Source organism: Hemitrygon akajei, chromosome 5 (assembly GCF_048418815.1).
Source record: "Hemitrygon akajei chromosome 5, sHemAka1.3, whole genome shotgun sequence".
Classification (NCBI taxonomy): Eukaryota; Metazoa; Chordata; class Chondrichthyes; order Myliobatiformes; family Dasyatidae; genus Hemitrygon; species Hemitrygon akajei.
Genome location: NC_133128.1, coordinates 124,405,648 through 124,427,076, shown reverse-complemented (window position 1 = coordinate 124,427,076; position 21,429 = coordinate 124,405,648). Strand labels below are relative to the sequence as shown.

At 40.9% G+C, this 21,429-nt stretch overlaps 1 protein-coding gene across 2 annotated transcripts in view; it reads left to right on the top strand.

Annotated features, from left to right (window-relative positions):
• Positions 1-19,189, top strand: part of mcm3ap (minichromosome maintenance complex component 3 associated protein) — a 70,903-nt gene extending 51,714 nt beyond the window's left edge. For both annotated transcript variants that reach the window (XM_073046385.1, XM_073046384.1), the window contains 8 exons: positions 1,860-2,118; positions 4,696-4,793; positions 9,254-9,644; positions 9,723-9,989; positions 10,753-10,882; positions 16,412-16,609; positions 18,252-18,393; positions 18,519-19,189. In XM_073046385.1, coding sequence (XP_072902486.1) covers positions 1,860-2,118; positions 4,696-4,793; positions 9,254-9,644; positions 9,723-9,989; positions 10,753-10,882; positions 16,412-16,609; positions 18,252-18,393; positions 18,519-18,701 — 1,668 coding nt within the window. In that variant the 3' untranslated portion in view covers positions 18,702-19,189. The remainder of the gene's footprint in view (positions 1-1,859; positions 2,119-4,695; positions 4,794-9,253; positions 9,645-9,722; positions 9,990-10,752; positions 10,883-16,411; positions 16,610-18,251; positions 18,394-18,518) is intronic.
• Positions 19,190-21,429: the final 2,240 nt, after the last annotated feature.

The window sequence follows — 21,429 nt, the reverse complement described above, 5'->3', positions numbered from 1 at the left end:
GGATGCCACCTTTTTGATGATGTTCTCTGGTGGGGGGGGGCCAGTGCCTGTGGAGGAGCTGGCTGAGTTTGCAACCCTCTGCAGCTTTTTCTAATCTGAGCTCTGCCCCTGCCCTCCACCAGACAATGATGCAATGGGTTAGAATGCTAGAATGCTCTCTATGATACGTCTGTAGAAATTTGCTAGAGTCTTTGGTGACATACCAAACTCATATAACCCATACCAAAGCCCATTGATTTTTCAAGCTTACTGCACCCTTTCGTTAAGATCAAAATTGAAATTTATCAACTCCTTCTCACCCTTTCTCTGAATGCTGTGATTCATTTGGTTTCTAGAAGTCTTGCTGTTCTCAGTTGTGACAATACTTAGAATATCTACAGCCCTCTGGAATAAATGATTCAAAATGCTTTCTTACAGTGAAGAAATTGCTGCTTCATTTTAGTTCCAAGTAACTGCACTCTTCTTTTGAGATGATGTCTACTTGTTCAGGCAGATGAGATGGTCATCAGTGCTGTTAGTTCCTCTCTAGATTGTCTTTACTTCAGTTAGATTCCCTCTTACTCTTCTAAATGCCAGAAACTTATCAGCCCAACCTGCACTGTTCCTGGATATGACAACTCCCTTGAAGTCACCACTCTAACACAAGTATATCTTTGCTTGGCTTGGTAGACTGAAACTGTACGAAATGCTGTGTACGTGGTCCCTTCAACGTACTGCAACACTGGACCCTGGTATTCTAACCTTTTTATAATGACATCACAGCAATTAACTTGCTGGTTGCATGCCGTTCCTGCATGTGAACCTTCTGTAGTTTGGGTATTAGGACAGCCAAATCTCTAAATGTTTCCACATATACAGTTTAAGTATATATAGCTCACCAATGCATTTTGTTGGAAGAGCTTTGTTACCACGTAGAACACTCTATTGCCCTTTTAAAGGAATCCAAACAGCAGATATTAATTTCTGATTTTAATATCAAGTGGACATCCAAGAACTTGTGGGAATTGGCAGTTATAAACAGATGAAATTCAAGGAGCAATGTATCAGAGGGAAGATATTTTCACACAGAATAAAGAGGAAGCACTATGTGGTTTATGGTGTATATCACGCAGTGGGCCCCACATCTAAGAAAGCATGTGGTGACATTGGAGAGTTCAGAGGAGTTCATGAGAATAATGTCAAGAATGAAAAGATAAGGAACTAGTGCTTTCCCAGCATAAATGATAAATGAGCTCTTCTCAGACTTCCAGCCGGGTACAGGGTTGGGGGAAACTTTGGGGGAATAATTGCCAATGGTCTAATCAAGGGTGCTTATTGACGAATCTTTGAGATAACAGGGCAGTTTAACAGTAGTTAATAAGTACTTGAGATTTATAGTAAGCCTTAAAATTTTTAATAATTGAATGGCAGAGCTATAGAGTTGAGCTCAACATTTAATATGTTAGTTTGGTCCTATGCAGAATACTGTACCTAATCTATACATTCAGTAAAACGAGGAAGTATATGAATGCTTTTGAGACAAGGGATTAACTTTACATAATTGTGATAACTTTAAATGAGGTTGCCCTCCTTTGAATAGAAGAGGCGAAGAAAAGATAACATAGCTTTCAATAGAATAAAGTGAAAGGTTGATAAACAGAGGGAATAGATCTAAAGTGAATGGCAAAGAACTATGGGAACATAAGGAAAGGTGCCTTGTATGACAAGTGGTAAGGACCTGCCGTTCACTGCCTGCTTGTGTTGCAGACACAAATTCAGTCGGCGTCATCAAAAGGTGGTTATGGTAAGAGTAGAGGAGTAGGAAATTGCTGCTGCAAACAGAACATTTCATAATTAGTGGTATGTATCTCTCTCAACAGATGACCAGAGGCCCACTGAGTGACACAGACATCGATGCAGTGGAACAGCGCAAAGAACTTCTGGGGACAAGGGCCCTGATACTCTTGCTCCCAGCACGTGTGGAAGGCTCAGACCAGGATGAAGAGGAAGTCCACTGGCTCTCTGCTATGCTTCAAATCAAGCAGCTGTTACAAGCAAAACCTTTAAATCCCGCAATACCACTGGTCATTCTTGTTCCCGGAGAGGGGAGGCCATTGAATGAGAGAGAGGTGATAGATGGTAAGCTCAAGAGTCAACATTCACTTCTGTAGTGGAAAAGGAAAAGCTAAAAATTTCAGAAGTTATTTATCTTACAGCTCGAATTTTTGTCTTGGATTTTCAGACACAACTGTAAAAATGAGAATTCTTTGCCCAGTAGTCACAATTTAGCTTCTTGACTAAATGGCCCTTCAGCACATGTAGTTTTCCAGAAATTGATTTACTGTTACTATTATTACAGTCTCTCAATAATACAACTGCAGTGATTAAATGTGACTAGAGGAGCTCTAGGTCACATGTGAGCACCAGGTTACATGATGGGAGTAGTTTCACAGTTGCTGATGTGGAGAGTTGGAACTAAGTCCCAGCCTCCTGATTTGTCATTGTCAAAGTGCTTTATTGCCTCGCTCTGACATTTAGCATGCGGTACAATCTGTCAATTCGCAAACATGAAACTATTTTGTCATATTGGACCTAACAGGCAGATTTGAAGGGAGGCTAGAAGAAGTCTTATGACTTCTCCATGTGTAAACTGTGGTCTCCAGACACTTGAGAACACAGAAGAAGGGAGAAAGATGCAAGATAACAATGCTTAGGTACTGGGGAGGTTGAGAAAGATTAAATGAGACAATGAACTCCACTACAGTCACTAGAATATAAAAGCAAAGATGTAATGCTAAGGCTTTATAAGGCATTGGTCAGATTGCATATGGAATATTGAGAGCAGTTTTGGATCCTTTTCTAAAAAGATGTGCTGACATTGGAGAGGGTCCAGAGGATGTTCACAAGAATGATTGCAGTAATGAAAGGGTTAACATACAAGGAGCATTTGATGGCTCTGGGCTTATATTTGCTGGAGTTTAGAAAAATGAGGGGGATCTCATTCAGACATGTGGAATATTGAAAGTCCTGGATGGTGGATGTGGGGAGGATGTTTCCTGTAGGGGGGAGGGTCTATGACCGGGGGTGGGGGGAGGACTTAGAATGCAACAGATTAAAACGGATGAGGAATAATTTCTTCAGCCAGAGGGTGGTGAATCTGTGGACGTCATTGGGTATATTTAAAGTGGAGTTTGATAGGTTCTTGATTAGTAAGGGTGTCAGAAATTACAGGGAGAAGATGGGAGAGTGGGGTTGAGAGAGATAATAAATCAGTCAATATCGGATGGTGGAACAGACCTGAGGGGGTATTCACTGGATTTGGCCTAATTCTGCTTCTATGCCATATGTCTTGTAGTTCATTTTCAGATGGTTAGGGTCTACTAGACTATGTAACTCTGAAAAGAAAGGAGGTAAATGTATTTGTGGTCTTTGAAGAAAGCTAAGTAAAAGAGAAAGGGGTTGTTTCAAAAGATGGAAGGTGGACAATTTATATGATACACAGAATAATAGAAATTGAAGTGGGGTAAGTTATTTGACCCCTCAAGCGTGCTCCACTATTCAAAAGCACCCTGGCTAATATACTTCAGTCACCATTTTCTAATCCATGCCACATCCTGGATTCATTTAACATTCAGAAATTCATCAACCTCATTTGAATACACTCAATGATTGTCTCATTTCCCTGCAATAGAAAATTCCAACAATTTGATACCCTCCACATAAAGAAGGTTCTCCTCCTCTCAGTCCTAGCCTACCCAACCCTACAGTTATCAGGAAATGTGCTGGAGTAATGTTGAGGAAGCATGTGATGTAGGTTGGTCCAAGGTTGAAGTACTGCATCGGTAGGTACAGTACTGGGTGCAAATGTCTTGGGCACACCTAAGACTCTGCACAGTACTGTAGTAATTTTATGTATTGCTGCCACAAAAAAACAACAAATTTCATGACGTGAGTGATGATAAACCTGACTCTGATATAGATCTGTATTATGGACTGTATGTGGGAGGAGGGAATCATGGTTGGGAAAAGGGGAAGGGAGAGGGGAGGAAGTGGGAAGCACCAAAAAGACATTTTGTAATGATCAGTAAACCAATTGTTTGGAATCAAATGACCTTGCCTGGTGTCTCTCTGGGCTGGGCATGTCTGCACCTGCACCACCTCCCCAACCCTGACACTCGTTTGCCACCTGTCCCACACCCCTCCCGCAGTGCTCCACCCTTACCATTCCCAACATCCTCTGGTCCCACTAGATTTACAAACTCACTTTCCACTCCACGTTGACAAATATAGTACAGTGTAAAAGTCAGAAGCACCCTAGCTATATATATGTGCTTAAGACTTTTGCGCTATAAGATTCTCTTTGAAAGAACATCCACTGCATTGATGCACTCTCTGATCTAATTTCAATCTGAGGGATAAGATCATTGTAAAGGAAATGTGGGCTTTACAGGGGAATGAATTAGGAAGATGGATTTTGGAAAAGGACAGCCGTATGTGTTCATTTGTTTCCATCAGCAAGTCTGTTTGAACAACGTGTACCTCATAAACAGGTTTTGCTTCTCTTTGAGATTAGGCAACACACACACAAAAGTATAGATTTTTGGGCATCTTGATGGGCATTGGAACCAATTCTACTGTTTCTTGACAATATAGATGGATACTGGAAAGGAAATTTACTTGATCAATAAAATACTAATATGTTTATTTTATATAAAGGTCTAAACCTGGAAAAGCTGGTGGCCAGTCATCTTGTGTCTGAATATTTCATTGTTTCGATCCCTGAGCAAACCAACGATCTTCAAGGATCAAACAAGGTAATGACCTTTTGTGAAATAAGTAAAAGAACTATGTGGAACGGCGTACAGGTTTTCCCACTATCCGAAGGTAGAGCGTTCCTATGAAACCATTTGTAAGCCAAAATGTCATAAAGCAAAGAAGAAATTACCATTAATTTATATGGGAAAAAATTTTGAGCGTTCCCAGACCCAAAAAATAACCTACGAAATCATACCAAATAGCACATAAAACCTAAAATAACACTAACATATAGTAAAAGCAGGAATGATATGATAAATATACAGCCTATATAAAGTAGAAATATTGTATGTACAGTGTAGTTTCACTTATCGAAATCGGGAAGACAGCGAGCCAAGATGGATTTGGAGAAAAAAAATCGGCAGGTACATGCATGCACACACAACTGCCCGCAAAAGGCTTCACAGTCATTGTAGTCTTTCTCAGGGTAAACACACGTATAAAGCGGGTGTCTTTTTTTTTTGTAAAAGTGAAAATCCTCTTTGTACTAAACAGGTACTAATGTAGGTCTTCTGTAACAGCGAGCTGTCGTAAAGCGAACATTCAAAAAACGGGCCACCTGTATCATCTATTTGCTTTCCATCCACGTGTCAGCTTTTCTGTGGCTTCTGATGCATAACAAAAAATAAAAATCAGTAACCATATGCTAATCATAGCTAAATGCAGCAAAATAGCAGGAGTATTTAGCAGTTGTTTTAGCTTGTATATGATGGCCTAATATTGCACAGACAATAGAAAAACATAAAATCTTGTAAGGTAGAAAATTGTATGTGGGAGAAGGGACTTAGGGTTAAAAGTCTTACCCAGACAAATCTGGTGTCTGGATGGATTACATTAACTTTAAGAATGTAGGGAAGATGCATTATATTTATATAACTAATGGTGGCACATTTTGAAGTATTTTGTGATATACCCTCAGTAGCCACTTAATTAGGTATATGAGTGGAACCTGGTGTGGTCTCCTGCTGCTGTAGCCCATCCACATCAAGGTTCAATGTGTTGTGCATTCAGAGATACACTTCTGCACACCATTTTATAACGTCGTTATTTGAGTCACTGTCGTCTTCCTGTCAGCTTGAACCGTTCTGGCCTTTCTCCTCTGAGCTCTTTCAACAACAAGGCACTTTCACCCACAGAACTGCTACTCACTGGATTTTTATTATTTTTCACACCATTCTCTGTAAGCTCTAGAGCCTGTTGTGCATGGAAATCCTAGGAGATCAGCAGTTCTGAGATACTCAAACCACAACATTCATTTCACAGTCAGGCATTTAGATCACATTTCTTCCCTATTTTGATGTTTGGTCTGAACAGCACTTGAACCTCTTGACCATTTCTGCATGCTTTTATGCATTGAGTGGCTGCCACATGATTGGCTGATTAGATATTTGCATTAACAAGCAAGTGTACCTAATAATATGGGCACTGAATGTATGTCACTAATTGCACTCAGGAGTCTTCTCATCATGAAGCTGACTTAGGAGCAATAGAGCACAGCACAGGAGAACTGTAAATACTGTAAATGGGCTAGATGAGATAGTTTGTCAAATGTGATCTGGAAAGTTACCTTAATCAGTACATAGAAGAGAGAATATGATAGCAGATATCCCATTAGGGAATGAGACGGGGAAGGTGACAGACATCTTTGTAGGAGAACACTTTGCATCTAGTGATCATCAAGGCAATTATGGAAAAGGGTAGATCTGGTCCTCGGGTTAAGATTCTAAATTAAAGGCCAATTTTGATATTAGAAAAGATCTGGCAAGTGTGGATTGAGACAGGATATTTTCTGGCAAAGGTGCGCTTGGTAAGTGGGTGGCCTTCAGAAGTGAACTTTTGAGAATATAGAGTTTGTACCTGTCAGAATAAAAGGCAAGGATAACAGGTTTAGGGAACCTTGGTTTCTGAGAGATATTGAAACCCTGGTTAAGAAAAGGAGGTGCGTAGCAGGTATAGGCAGGCAGGAACAAATGAGGTACTGAGTATAAGAAATGCATGAGAACACCTGAGAAGGAAATCAGGAGGGCTAAAAGAAGACATGAGGTTACTCTAGCAGACAAGGTGAAGGAGAATCCTAAGGGCTTCTAGAGATATATTAAGAGCAAAAGAATAGCAAGGGACAAAATTGGTCCTCTGAAAGATCAGAGTGGTCAGCTATGCATGGAGCCGAAGGAGATGGGGTAGATTTTAAATGAACACAGTCTCTAGGTGTGAAGCAATGCAGCAGCGAGGTGATAGACCCTATTCAGATTACAGAGGAAGAGGTTCTTGCTGTCTTGAGACAACTTGGGGTGGATAAATCCCCCAGGTTTGCTGATATGTTGTTCCTGTTCCCTTGCACCCTATGGGAGGCTAGTGCAGAAACTACAGGGGCCCTAGCAGAGATATTTAAAACATACTTAGCCAAAGGTGAGGTGCCAGGAAATTATAAGCAGTTGAATCTGACATTAGTATTGGAAATGTAATTGCAAGTATTCTAAAGGACTCGATATAAAAGTATTTGGATAGACAGGAAAAGACACCATGGCTTTGTGTGTGTTAAGTCATCTCTAACTAGTATTATGGAGTTCTTCGAGGATAGTTGTTGAAGTCAAGGTATTGGTTTTTTCTACATGGACTTTAGCAAGTCCTCTGACAGGGTCCCATTTGGGAGTTTGGTCAAGAATTTCAGTCATTGGCTTTGGGGAAGAACCCAGGGTGTGGTTGTAGATGGTTGCCTCTCAGATTGGAGGCCTGTGACTGGTGGTGTGCTGCAGGGATCAATGCTAGGTCTGTTGTTATTTGTCATGGACATCAATGATCTGGATGATAATATGGTAAACTGCATCAGTAAATTTGCAGATGACACCAAGGTTGCAAGTGTACTGGACAGCAAAAGGACTATCAAAGTTTGCAGTGGGATCTGGACCAACTAGTGAAATGGGTTGAAAAATGGCTGATTGAATTTAATAAAGACAAGCGTGGTTTTTTTTTTGCTCTTTGGGAGGGCCAACCAAGGTATGTCTTGCACAGTGAGCAGTATGGCATTGAGGAGTGTGGTAGGTCAGAGGGATCCTTGAAAGTGGCATCACAGGTAGATAGGGTTGTAAAGAAAGCTTTTGGCACATTGACCTTCATAAATCAAAGTACTGAGTACAGGAGTTGGGATATTACATTGAAATTGTATAAGACTTTGGTGAGGCCTAATTTTAAGTACTGTGTGCAGTTTTTGTCACCTATGTACAGGAAAGATGTAATTAAGATTAAAAGAGTACAGAGAACATTTACAAGTATGTTGCTGGAACTTGATCTGAGTTATAGGGAAAGGTTGAATAGGTTAGGACTTTATTCCCGTGAAAGTAGAAGATTGAGGCGTCATTTAATAGAGGTATACAAAATTAAGAGAGGTATAGATGGGGTTTTTCCACTGAGGTAGGGTGAGACTAGAACTGGAGGTCATGGTTAAGGGTGAAAGGTGAAATGTTTAAGGAAAACATGAGGGGGAACTTCACTCAGAGGGTGTTGAGAGTGTGGAACGAGCTGCCCGTGGAAGTGGTGGACGCAGGGTTGATTTCAACATTTAAGAGAAACTTGGATAGATACGTGGATGGAAGGGTATGGAGGGCCATGATCTGGATGTAGGTTAATAGTTTGGCACAGGCTAAATGAGCTGTACACCCTGTTTCTGTGCTGTAGTGTTCTATAACTCTATGAACAGGGCCTTGGTTGTGGTTATGCCAAACCAATTAAAGTAGTAATCAAATGTCTTAACTAATTTGATCCCTTCTGTCTACACTATGTCCATATCCTTCCATTTTCCTCACATCCATGTGCCGATCTAAACATCAAGTCCCTAATGTTTCTGCCTCTTCCGCTACCCCAGGCAGCACATTCCAGGCACCCATCATTCTCTGTAAAATAAATAAATAAAATAAAATAAAACTTGCCCCTCGCATCTCCTTTGAAATTAGCCCCTCTCACCTTAAATGCACGCCCTCTGGTATTGGACATTTCAACCCTGGGAAAAAGATGCTGTCTGTCTACTCTATCTGCCTCTCATAATCTTGTATAAACCTCTGTCAGATCTCCCCTCCGCCTCTACCATTCCAGAGAAAATAATTATCATTGTACTGTCATTATATCACATGCCCTCTAATCCAGGCAATCTCCTGATAAGCCTCTTCTGCACCCTCTCCAAAGTCTTGACTAGAACTGTCTGCAATACTCCAAATGCTGCCTAGCTAGAGTTTAATAGATCTGCAACAGAACTTCCTGACTTTTGAACTCGATGCCTCAACTAATAAAGGCAAGCATACCAAATGCTTTCTTAACCACTCTATCAACCTGTGTAGCCACTTTCAGGGAGCTATGAACTTGGACCCCAAGATCCCTCTTCTCATCAACACTAAAAACATTTAATCATACTATGTTGTCATTCTTGCTCCGTGTATGTGTAACAGATTTTTCACGTTTTTTTTAGGTGTCTGCAGCAGTAAGCTGGCTTGCCTCGCGTTGCCCATCACCCCCAGAAGTCTGCTGCCGGACTCTGATGCAGTTCATCGAAGATGGGCTGTGCCGAGAGTTCAGTGACCAATTTTACAGTGATAAATCTGAAAGGCAGTCAGCTGCATTGCCTTCACAGAACCCCAGCACCATCATTGAGCTTTACAATGACGTGCTACAATTCCTTTCAGAAGTGATAACCTCTGAGCTGCTCTGCGATCTTTCCTGGCCAGTGGCAGAGTTCTGTGGACCCACAGCGGATGAAATATTGGCTCACAAAGACTGGAATTCTAATAGCCACCTGGCCTGGCTGAAGAATGCAGTGTTGTCTTTTCAGTTGCCGTTGATGGATCTACCTCCTTTGAATGGTATAAAGATAATGCTACAGAAAGATTTAACCACATGTTGACCTTCACTTGTATGACTGCAATATTTTTTTCCCTCAGCTCCATGGCCTAAAGTCTGTGATATGATCTCCCATTACGTGTCTCAAGTGCCATGGTCACAGCAAGCTTGTCCACTGCTCCTTTCCAAGGTTGAACAACTCCTGAACAGAATACACGACAGGTGGAAAGAGAACAGTTTTCTTTCCATGGAAGCCTTAGCCGATGAGGGGCCTTCGGTATCAGAAATCCCCTGGGATGAAATTATTGCCTATTGCATTGATCACCGACTGACAGAGTGGAAGCCCCTGATCCCACCCTGTGCTGCAGGTCAGATGTGTTTCTGTTTTACGTTTTAGCTGTTTCATGAGAAGTCTGAGAAGGGAATAAAGGGAAAACAGTAAACTTGATGGAGCAAATGGCCTAAGAACAAAAGTGAATTTATATTTCTAGTTTTATTCTGAAAGTGGAATCCTATTCAGCTGAAAGCTTATGCTTTTGAAAGCAAGCATATGAGGTGATTTGTTTTCTTCATTCATTGTGGAAGACAGAATAAAATCTAATTTACACAATAAAAAGGAAACGTTAATAAATGGAAATAAATAACAGTACACAAAGTTGATAATATTCTTTTGAACATTGAAAGGCCTCGATCATGTTCATTTACAGTTAATCAAAACAACACGATTGCATACACTGAGTGAATTCCTCTGTCGATAACTGTTGGAAACTAATACATTTTTATAATTACTATAGTGGTTGTGTATTGTTCTAATTTATTCTGTGTTTCATTTAAATACATGATTTGTTACTCAGTTAAATGGTAGTTTGTGTTTTTAATACCTTTTTAACAATTTTCATGAAACTTCAGCTAATTGGGGCAGCCACTTAATTGGGCCAAAATGTTAACTGAGGTCCACTGTGCTTAAAATAATGACAAGGACTGCTAAGTATAGAGATTTTTTTTTATTTCTTCTTGGCTCATTTGATGGAAAAGCAAGATTTTGAAAAAGGGGAGTTTTTAAAAAATATTTGGAAATAGATGTGTTTTAGCCTGCCTTACAATATATTAATCTATTTCTTTATTTATCAGGAGCTGTGAGTGAAGATGGCCAGATCCTTGTCTATTATTTTCAGGAAGATCTTAAAAAATATAAGCTTCCCATAATATGGCAACAGGCACGTTCACATACCCAAATGGAAATCCAAGATGCCTCTAAAAGGTAAACGAGACAGAATAGCAAAATAAGTGTGTTTTCCCACAGCAAAGGGATATTGAGAAATGCCCAAAGGATTTGTAAAAAGAGTTTGTGGCAAATGAGAAGTGGAAAAAATGTGAGCTCTACAGAAGTACAGAGTGGGTAGAGAAGTACTTGAGAAATGTAATAAGGGAGCATGAAATGGGACTGATGAGCACAATGAAAATGCCAAGTATTTTATCTATATTAAAGACAAGAGGGTGACTGGGGAAAGAGTGGGAGTCTGTATTGGGGCCAGAGCATGTACACTGAGTGGCCACTTTATTAGGTACCTCTTATACCTAATAAAGTGGCCATTGAGTATACATTTGTGGAATTCTGCTGCACCCCATCCACTTCAAGGGTCGATGTGTTTGCATTTAGAGATGCTCTTCTGCACACCACTGTTGTAACGCATGGTTATTTGAGTTGCACTGGCCTTCCTGAGTGTGTGAACCAGTCTGGCCATTCTCCTTTTACCTGTCTCATTAACCAGGTGTTTCCACCCACTGAACTGCCGCTCACTTGATTTTTTTTGTTTTTTTTCACGATTTCTTAAACTCTAGAGATTGTTGTGCATGAAAATCCCAGGAGATCAGCAGTTTCTGAGATACTCATACCACCCTGTCTGGCACCAACAATCATTCCTATGGTACCTTTATCAAATACGTACTGTAATAATAAGTGAATCTTGCCTTGATGCTAGGAAACTTTTGGAAAAAAATTCAGAGGGATAGGATTAGTCTGCACATCTTCTCCAAGGGTAGTCACCTTGTCATGGTGGAGAGGTTTGTTGGTTCCTGAGATCCTGAGAGTGATACCATTTGGAGTTTAGCTCTTGAGAGATTTACTCATGGGGATAAGGTCAAGTGGGAGGTTCCAAGTACGATCCAACCAAGACCTCAGCAGTGGAGCTAGTGGAAGATGATGACACATCACAATGGCAGTGAAGGCAAATGAAGGCTGCAGAAGTGAAGTGTATCCAGTGTCCTTGCATTTCATGCCACTGGACACTGGCACCAATATTTCAAGTACTGTGTGGTGGTTAACCATGCCTCAGCCTCTTCCCATGTAACAGTCATGCACAGGCATTCTCCATTAAGTGAACCCACCCTAACATCCCCAATTAAGTGCCATGTTGATCCTGGTTCAGCCTTCTCAGCCACCTGGAGACAATTGAGAACATAATACTTGACCAGAGTAATCGCACTACTACTAATATGCACATGGAAAGATGGATTGATCAAAGTGGTCAATGTGGCTTTGTTACAGAGAGGTCCTGTCTGTCTAATTTGAAAGCATTTTTTAGAAGGTATGTCAATGAGAGCGGTGCAATTGATGTCATCTTTGTCACCAAAAAGGTGAACGGGTGACTATATTTGTTTATTTTATCCACTATTCAATGCCGCACACCACCAATGAAGCACTACCCAAACCCATATAACAAGTGAGGATAAGCATCACAGGTACAATACAGACAGACAATAAAGTGATATGTGGCTCCTGCACCACATACTGACACTGTGGGTGGGGGATGGTCCCTTTTAAGTCTCCTTCTACCCCCACCCTTCAATTTTAAACTGGGGGGGAGGAGGTGGAGAAAAACAGTTATTCTCCTTATGATCATTCACCCCATGGATCTTGTGACTTTGCAAATGTCTTTAATGTCATCCCTCAGCCACATACACTCCAGGGGAAAATATTCCAAGCTTAACTAGTCTCTCCTTTTAACCCAAGCCCTCCAGTCCTAACAACATCTTCCGTAAATTTTTTCTACATCCTCTCCAGTTTAATAACAATATTCCTTTGGCAGAGCGACCAGAGCTGTACACAGTGCGCCAGATGTAGCCCTACCAACATTTTGTACAATTATGCTGTTCAGACTGTAGTTTATCAAAATTTCTGCAGTATTTAAACCAAAGCCATGTCAGACCTCTACCTCATACATTTCTGATGATGTTTCTAAATCAGAATCAGGTTTAATATTACCGCCATATGTCATGAAATATGTTGTTTTGCAGAAACAATGTCTAATAATAAAATCACTGTAAATTACAATAAGAAAGGTGTGTACTGTATATATAAAACTGTAAATTAGATAAGTAGTGCAAAAAGAGCAAAAAAAAGGCAACAAATAGTGAGGTAGTGTACAGGGTTCCATTGTCCATTTAGAAATTTGATGCTAGAGGGGAAGAAGCTATTTCTGAAACGTTGAGTGTTCAGGCTTGTTGATGGTAGCAATGAGAAGGAGTGATGGGTCCTGTCCTGACATGTCCTGGATGATGGATGTCTTCTTGAGGTATTGTCTTTTGACGGCGTCTTGGATTTTGGGGAGGCTAGTGCCCATGATAGAGCGGGGTTTGTTCACATCTTTCTGTAGTGTTTTCCGATTCTGTGCAGTAGCCCCTCTGTGCCAGACGGTGATGCAACCAGTTAGAATGCTCTCTATGGTACACCTGTAGAAATTTGCATGAGCCTTTGGTGGCATGTCAATTCTCCTCAAACTCCTAATGAAATACAGCTGCTGTCGTGCCTTCTTTGTAATTGGTCAATATGTTGGATAGATCTGCAGAATCAGGTTTATTATCTGATTTTGAAGCAGCAGCAGTACAATGCAATACATGAAATATACAAAGAAGAAAAAAGAATAAGTAGTCCAATTACAGTAAATAAATATATATTAAATGAAGCCTCTGTTGGTCAGAGTTGAGCATGGATATTGCATCCTAGCTGTCCAGGTACACAAGCCTGGGCAGTACGATATGAAGTGCAAGCTCTTGCCCGTGCAGCAACCTCCTCCTCTCCACGCAACTGATGAACACAAAGGTGACACACCAAATCTCTTCAAACGCCTAATGAAATGCAGCCTCTGTCTTGCCTCCTTTATAGCTGCATTGATATGTTGGGACCAGATTAGATCCTCAGAGATCTTGACACCCAACCATTGATGTTGACACCCAGGAACTTGAAACTGCTCATTCTTCCCACTGCTGATTCCTCAATGAGGACTGATGTGTATTCCCTCGACTTCCCCTTCCTGGCATCACGATAAATTCCATGGTATTACTGATGTTGAGTGCAAGGTTGTTTTTGCAACACCACTCAACCAACTCCAGTACGCCTCCTCGCCACGATCTGAAATTCTGCCAACACTAGTGTCATCAGCAAATTTATAAAAATGGTGTTTGAGCTGTCCCTAGCCTCTCAGTCATTGGTGTAGAGAGAATAGAGCAATGGGCTAAGAACGCATTGTGCCAGTTGATTTTCAGCGGAGGGGACTTGTTACTTCTGATCCGCACAGACTGTGGTCTGTTGGTGAGGAATCAAGGATCCAGTTGCAAAAGGAGGTACAGAGGACAGGTTTTGGAGCTTGTTGATTAGAAATGAAGGTCTGGTTGTGCTGATCACTGAGTTGTAATTAATAAATAGCAGCCTAGTTATAGGTATTGCTGTTGTCCAGGTGATCCAAAGACGGGTGGAGAGCCAGTGAGATTGCATCTGCCATAGATCTCTTGCGGTGATAGGAAAATTGCAGCGGGTTCAGATCCTTGCATGGGCAGGAGTTGATGGGCATGACCAACCTCTCAAAGCACTTCATCACCGTAGATGTGAGGGCAACTGGGTGACAACTGTGAGGCAGCTCACCCTGCTCTTGGGCACTGGTATGATTGGCATCCTCTTGAAGCAGGTTAGAACCTGTAACTGTAGCAGTGAGAGATTGAAGATGTTCTTGAACGTTCCCACCAGTTGGTTGACACAGATTTTTAATGCCCTATCAGGTACACTGTCAGGGCCTGATACCTTGAGGGGGTTCACCCTCTGGAAAGGTGTTCTGACATTGGCCCTGAAACAGAGATGATGGGATCACCAGATGCTGCAGGGATTTGCACTGGTGTAGTTTTATTCTCCCTTTCAAAGCATGGCGTGCATAAAAGGCGCTGAGCTCATCTGGGAGTAAAGCATCATGAAGTTAGTTTTGCTTTATAGGAAGTGATGGCCTGCAAACCCTACTAGAGCTAATGTGCATTCAATTCCATCTCCAATCAGAATTGTTTTCTCATCCTAAAATAGCCTTCTGTAAGAAATACCTGGACTTTATGTATAGTTCTGGATCACCGGTCATGAATGCCACAGATCTATTCCTCAGTAGGGTTCATCTTTGGCTTTTGGTTTGGGTAGCATGTATGTTTCCAAAGGCACACGCTCATCCAGACAGGTCTTGAAGTCGGTGACAAATGTGACATATTCATTCAGACTTGAAGATGAGTTCCTGAATATTGTCCAGTCCGCTGACTCAAAGCAGTCCTGTAAGCACTCCTCTGCTTCCCTCAACCATACCTTCTTGGTCATCACTACTGGTGCTCCAGTCTTTAGTCCCTGCCTGTATGCTTAGAGTAGAAGTACAGCCAGGGGATCGTACTTCCCAAAGCGTGGGTATGGGTTGGCATGATAAGTGTTCTTGATGTTGGCATAGTAACTATCAAGTGTGTTGGCTCCTCTGGTTCACAGGTAATATGTTGGTGTTGGTTGAAGTCCCCTGCCATGATAGGGACGGCATCCGGGTGTAGAGTCTCATGCCTGCTCCTCCAGAGCCTGATTTTGGCCTGAGATGGAATGTATACTGCTACCAGGATAATGAAGAGAATCTCCCTTGGCAGAATGGATGACATTTGACCACTAGATGTTCCAGTTCAAATGAGCAGCACTGAGAGACACAATGAGTTAATCAAAAGCATACTCCACCTCCTCTACCATCTGTCTTGTCTTTATAGTGAGTGGTGAAGCCATCGGGCTGCAGCACTGCAACTAAATTGGTACCAATGAGCCATAAAGCAAATTACACAGTGGTCCCTGACGTCCCTCTGGTACTGCAATCTTGCTCTGAGATCTTTATTTTCCAGAGGCTGTAGGATCATCAGCAGGATAGTTGGATATGGGGGCTAAAGCCTCTGCATTTTAATATCAGAGTGCATTTGTCGCAGTGGGAGGATACCAAAGCAATGAAAAAGAGCAGTTTAGTGTTTATATATCGGAGATTAGATGTCTTGGCATTTACCTGGGTTCTGTGATCATGCAATGATTTCCTGCTTGCAAAAATTGAGTTTCATTTTAGCTGTGGTTTGCAACTGTGGAGTCAGAATTTATGGTCCGGAGGTGAAGGAGAATGAGGAATGACTTGTATTTGGGCTAATAGGCTATGTTTTAATGTGTTTTCCAAGACAACTCTCTGAAATTTTACCTTGGAACAATTACTCAATGAGAGTTAGTATTGAGAAAGTGCCATCAGAAATAATGATTGAGCCAATCTAGGCCACAAGGGACATATTAAAAATGAAACTTGATTGCAGCTTAGGATCCATGTGAAAGTCAAATACTACAGATGCTTTGTGTACGGTTCAATTATTTCAGTTTATAAGCTAAACTACTCTGAAATCTGTGAAAGCTTCCGATGTTTCCCAGTAGATTTCCTTTTGAATATAAACAATTTGTTATCTCTTGCTGTTCGCTTTCCAGGTTGGTGCAAAAGCAGACTTGCTCTTCAGTTAAGCAGAAATTGGACTTTAAACCTTACACCATGAAAGTCAGCTCTGAAGAAACCCGACTAGAAAGGAGTGTTTCTGCTCTGGACATCACTCATACCTACTCAGCAGAGGAACTTCTGCCAGAGCGATTGTGGGCAGGATTGGAAACAGAAAGAGAGGAAAATCGAAGGTGCGATAACTGCGCGCTCTTCCTGAAAATGGCCAAAGGATGTATATTGACAGTGAAATAAAGATTAGACTCAAAGTGAAACTACTGTTTTTAAGTACTTATAGCTCATAGATTGTTGGAAAGAATATCATTATCAATCTTTGGTAAATGCATACAAAATACCTTGTATTAAAAATGAGATTGAGACCAAGTTTTATAATGGTAGCAAAACTGTCATTATTGATTGTAAGAAGAAATTTGCAATCATTGCACTAAGAAAACGCAGAAAATTGCAGTCATTAATTCCCTCCTTTGACAGGGCAGGACTACTCTGCATCTTCTCCAGTTATAGAATTTTAATAGAATTTCACCCATTGCACTTGTCTCGTTACTGCCATTGGGCAGGACGTACAGGAGTCTTTGGTCCCACTTCACCAAGTTCAGGGACAGTTATTACCCATTAGGCTCCTGAACCAGCACGGATAATTTCACTCACCTCAACACTGAACTGACTCCACAGCATATAGGCTCACTTTCAACTCATGTTCTCATTATTTATTTGCTAATGTGTTTATTATTCTTATTTGTTTTCTTTTGTGTTTACACAGTGTTGCATATTGTTTGTCAGTCTTTGTGTGTAGTTTTTCATTGATTCTATTGTATTTCTTTCTTCTACTGTGAATGCCTGCAATAAAATGAATCTCTGGGTAGTATATGGTAACATATACATAATTTGATAATAAATTTACTTTGAACTTCGACACATTTGCAATTGATATTAGTAATTGTTTTATTATTGTCACCATGTGCCAAGTGATAAACTTTCTTTTGCTTGCTATCCTTATTGGTTATTTCAAATCATGAGAGTGTTAAGTTGGTACAAGAGAAAAACCATAGAGTGGAGAATATTGTAAAAAAAAATGCAGTGCAGATAGAGCAAAAGTCATGATGAGGTAGATTTTGAAGACATTCATCTTCAACATATAAGAGGTCCATTCAGAGAGTCTTTAACAGTGGGATAGTTGTGGTCCTTGAGCCTGGTGGTGTGTGTATTTTTAAAAATAGTTTGAATATATAAGTGCATCAATCTTAGATGTGGATTGCTATTGTCAAGTATTTCAAAGTTCAAAGTAAATTTATTATCAAAGTACATGTATGTCACCAAATACTACCTTGAGATTCATTTTCCTATAGGCATTCACAGTTGAACAAAACTTTTAAATTTTAAAATTTGAAGTTTAATAGGTTTTTATTTTTTTTAAATATACAGTGGTTTCTGGTTTATTGGGACACATCAGGACCAATACATTTTTGGCCCAATTAAGCGGCTGCTCCAATTAGCCAAAGTTTTATAGAAATAGTTAAAAGGTATTAAAAAAAGACAAATTACCATTAAACTGCATAACAATTTATATATTTAACTGAAATACAGAACAAATGAGAACATTTCTAATACCCCTACAGTGCTATATAACTGTTTTCCTTCTTAATACTTATTGATGGATGAATTCATTTGTTGTATACTGGTGCTGTAAAGTGTCACTCTGACCACTACTGTGCTGATCTGTGTATCATATTCCTAATGCAGAAAGTCAATCAAGTTTACACTTTAAATGATTGTATGTTTAGGAAAAACTTAGATTTGTGTTTGTATCATTGCCAGGTGTGAAGAACAACTCTACCGTTGGCTTGAGGAAGGTCCCTTGGAGCCAATCGCTCTCCCTTTGTACCTCCCACAGACCTTGGCCTCTGCTGCTGAGCTCTTTGTTCCAGGGCTCCAAGCTTCAGCTTCATCCCCACCACAGGTTTACTAATCTTCCTACAATTACAACTGCTACTGCCTTTGATTTCTCATGTAACTCATTTCATTACCTATGATATATTCAAGATCAGAAATTTGAATTTAACTGGTTAATTTTTCTAATCCTAGGAGGATGCCAATAACAAGCACAGCGAGGAATCCAATATGAATGACTCTAATTGGCTAAACGACTCAACGATGACTTTATCAGACAAACTGAAAGAGTTTACAAGATTGATCCAGGCCAGTCGAGAGGAAGAAATGACCTGTGAACGTCACCTATCAATATTACTGGACTTAACTGACACATGATGAAATTAGCAGAAGGAACCTATACTTTCTGGAATGATGTATATGGTTACAGTTGGGTGGAGTATAACTTGAGTTCATTCCTACCCAGCAGAAGACATTTTATTTTTGTCTCAACCTTTGATAATGTGCATTTCTTATTTGTCACAGCCATCTGGATTAGTGATTAGTGGAACATGACCTCGTATTTATTCAAGTCAATCACCGTTGTTTCCCAGTTTTTTTCTTGCTGCTTACATTTGTTTTTAGTTACAGAAAACTTGCCTTGCCCCAATGAACTGATCTTTCTGTTGATGTACTGAGATATGATAAACATTCAATTTCTGGTAGAGGGTGTGAGCAGAGATGACAAGATGCAGGCCTCAAATCAGTGTAAATTAGAGGAGAGTTGGGGAAAAAAATCCACTCAATAATGTTGTATTTTACCAAGCGAAGTAGTGCTTTTTGAGAAATAAACATTTTAAGCTATTTGGCTTACTGGTTTTAAAGTATTTTTTGTTTGCTTTGCTTTTCTGAACATGTGTCCACTTTGGAAAGGTGGAAGTGACTAACAAGTTCAGGTTCTAAGTCTTCTGAAAGGTTACTAAAAAGTTAATAAAATAAATTGTCTGCAGCATTATTCAACGTGAGAAAAACTATAAGAAATTTATAATACTAAACAAAGATGCCATTTCATTAGCTCTTCACTCAGCTCTGGAGCATCTGGATGGTGAAAATGCACAAATCAGGATACTCTTCATTTTCTATAGCTCAAAATTCAGCACTATAATCCCCTCAAAACTAATCAATAAACTCTGAGACCTAGGCCTCGATACTTCCTTGTGCAACTGAATCCTTGATTTCCTCACTTGCAGCCCTCATTTTGTAAAAATTAGCAACAACATCTTCTCCCCAATCACCCATCGGCACAGATGAACCACAAGACTGTGTGCTTAGCCCTCTGCTCTGAACGCTTCACACTTACAACTGTAAGGCTAAATACAGCTCCGATGTCATATTTAAGTTTGCTGATTATACCAGGATTGTTAGCCAAATCAAAGGTGGTGACAAATCGGTATAAAGGAGAGATTGAAAATCTGGCTGATTGCTGCCACAACAACTACGTCTCATGAGGCAGTCCTCATTTTAGGGGATGGGAGGTGGATAGTATCAGTAACTTTAAAATTCCTTGGTATTATCATACCAGGTGATCTGTCCTAGGACCAGCAAATATACAAGTCCCATGATAGATAGATAGATAGATACTTTATTCATCCCCATGGGGAAATTCAACTTTTTTTTCCAATGTCCCATACACTTGTTGTAGCAAAACTAATTACATACAATACTTAACTCAGTAAAAAAAATGATATGCATCTAAATCACTATCTCAAAAAGCATTAATAATAGCTTTTAAAAAGTTCTTAAGTCCTGGCGGTTGAATTGTAAAGCCTAATGGCATTGGGGAGTATTGACCTCTTCATCCTGTCTGAGGAGCATTGCATCGATAGTAACCTGTCGCTGAAACTGCTTCTCTGTCTCTGGATGGTGCTATGTAGAGGATGTTCAGAGTTTTCCATAATTGACCATAGCCTACTCAGCGCCCTTCGCTCAGCTACCGATGTTAAACTCTCCAGTACTTTGCCCACGACAGAGCCCGCCTTCCTTACCAGCTTATTAAGACGTGAGGCGTCCCTCTTCTTAATGCTTCCTCCCCAACACGCCACCACGAAGAAGAGGGCGCTCTCCACAACTGACCTATAGAACATCTTCAGCATCTCACTACAGACATTGAATGACGCCAACCTTCTAAGGAAGTACAGTCGACTCTGTGCCTTCCTGCACAAGGCATCTGTGTTGGCAGTCCAGTCTAGCTTCTCGTCTAACTGTACTCCCAGATACTTGTAGGTCTTAACCTGCTCCACACATTCTCCATTAATGATCACTGGCTCCATATGAGGCCTAGATCTCCTAAAGTCCACCACCATCTCCTTGGTCTTGGTGATATTGAGACGCAGGTAGTTTGAGTTGCACCATATCACAAAGTCCTGTATCAGTTTCCTATACTCCTCCTGTCCATTCCTGACACACCCCACTATGGCCGTGTCATCAGCGAACTTCTGCACATGGCAGGACTCCGAGTTATATTGGAAGTCCGATGTGTACAGGATGAACAGGACCGGAGAGAGCATGGTCCCCTGCGGCGCTCCTGTGCTGCTGACCACCGTGTCAGACCTACAGTCTCCCAACCGCACATACTGAGGTCTATCTGTCAAGTAGTCCACTATCCAATCCACCATGTGAGAGTCTACTCCCATCTCCGTTAGTTTGTGCCTTAAGATCTTGGGCTGGATGGTGTTAAAGGCACTAGAGAAGTCCAGGAATGTAATCCTCACAGCACCACTGACCCCATCTAGGTGAGAGAGGGATTTGTGCAGCAAATACGTGATAGCATCCTCCACTCCCACCTTCTCCTTATACGCAAACTGAAGAGGATCCCGGGCGTGACTGGTTTGTGGCCTCAGATTCTGTATTATCAGCCGCTCCATGGTCTTCATCACGTGCGACGTCAAGGCAACAGGTCTGAAGTCATTCAACTCCTTTGGTTGTGGTTTCTTCGGTACCGGGACAATACAGGATGTTTTCCACTGTCTGGGTACTCTTCTCTGCTCCAGGCTCATGTTGAAGATGTGCTGTAGTGGTTCTCCCAGCTCAGTCGCACAGGCCCTCAGTAATCGTGGGGAAACTCCAT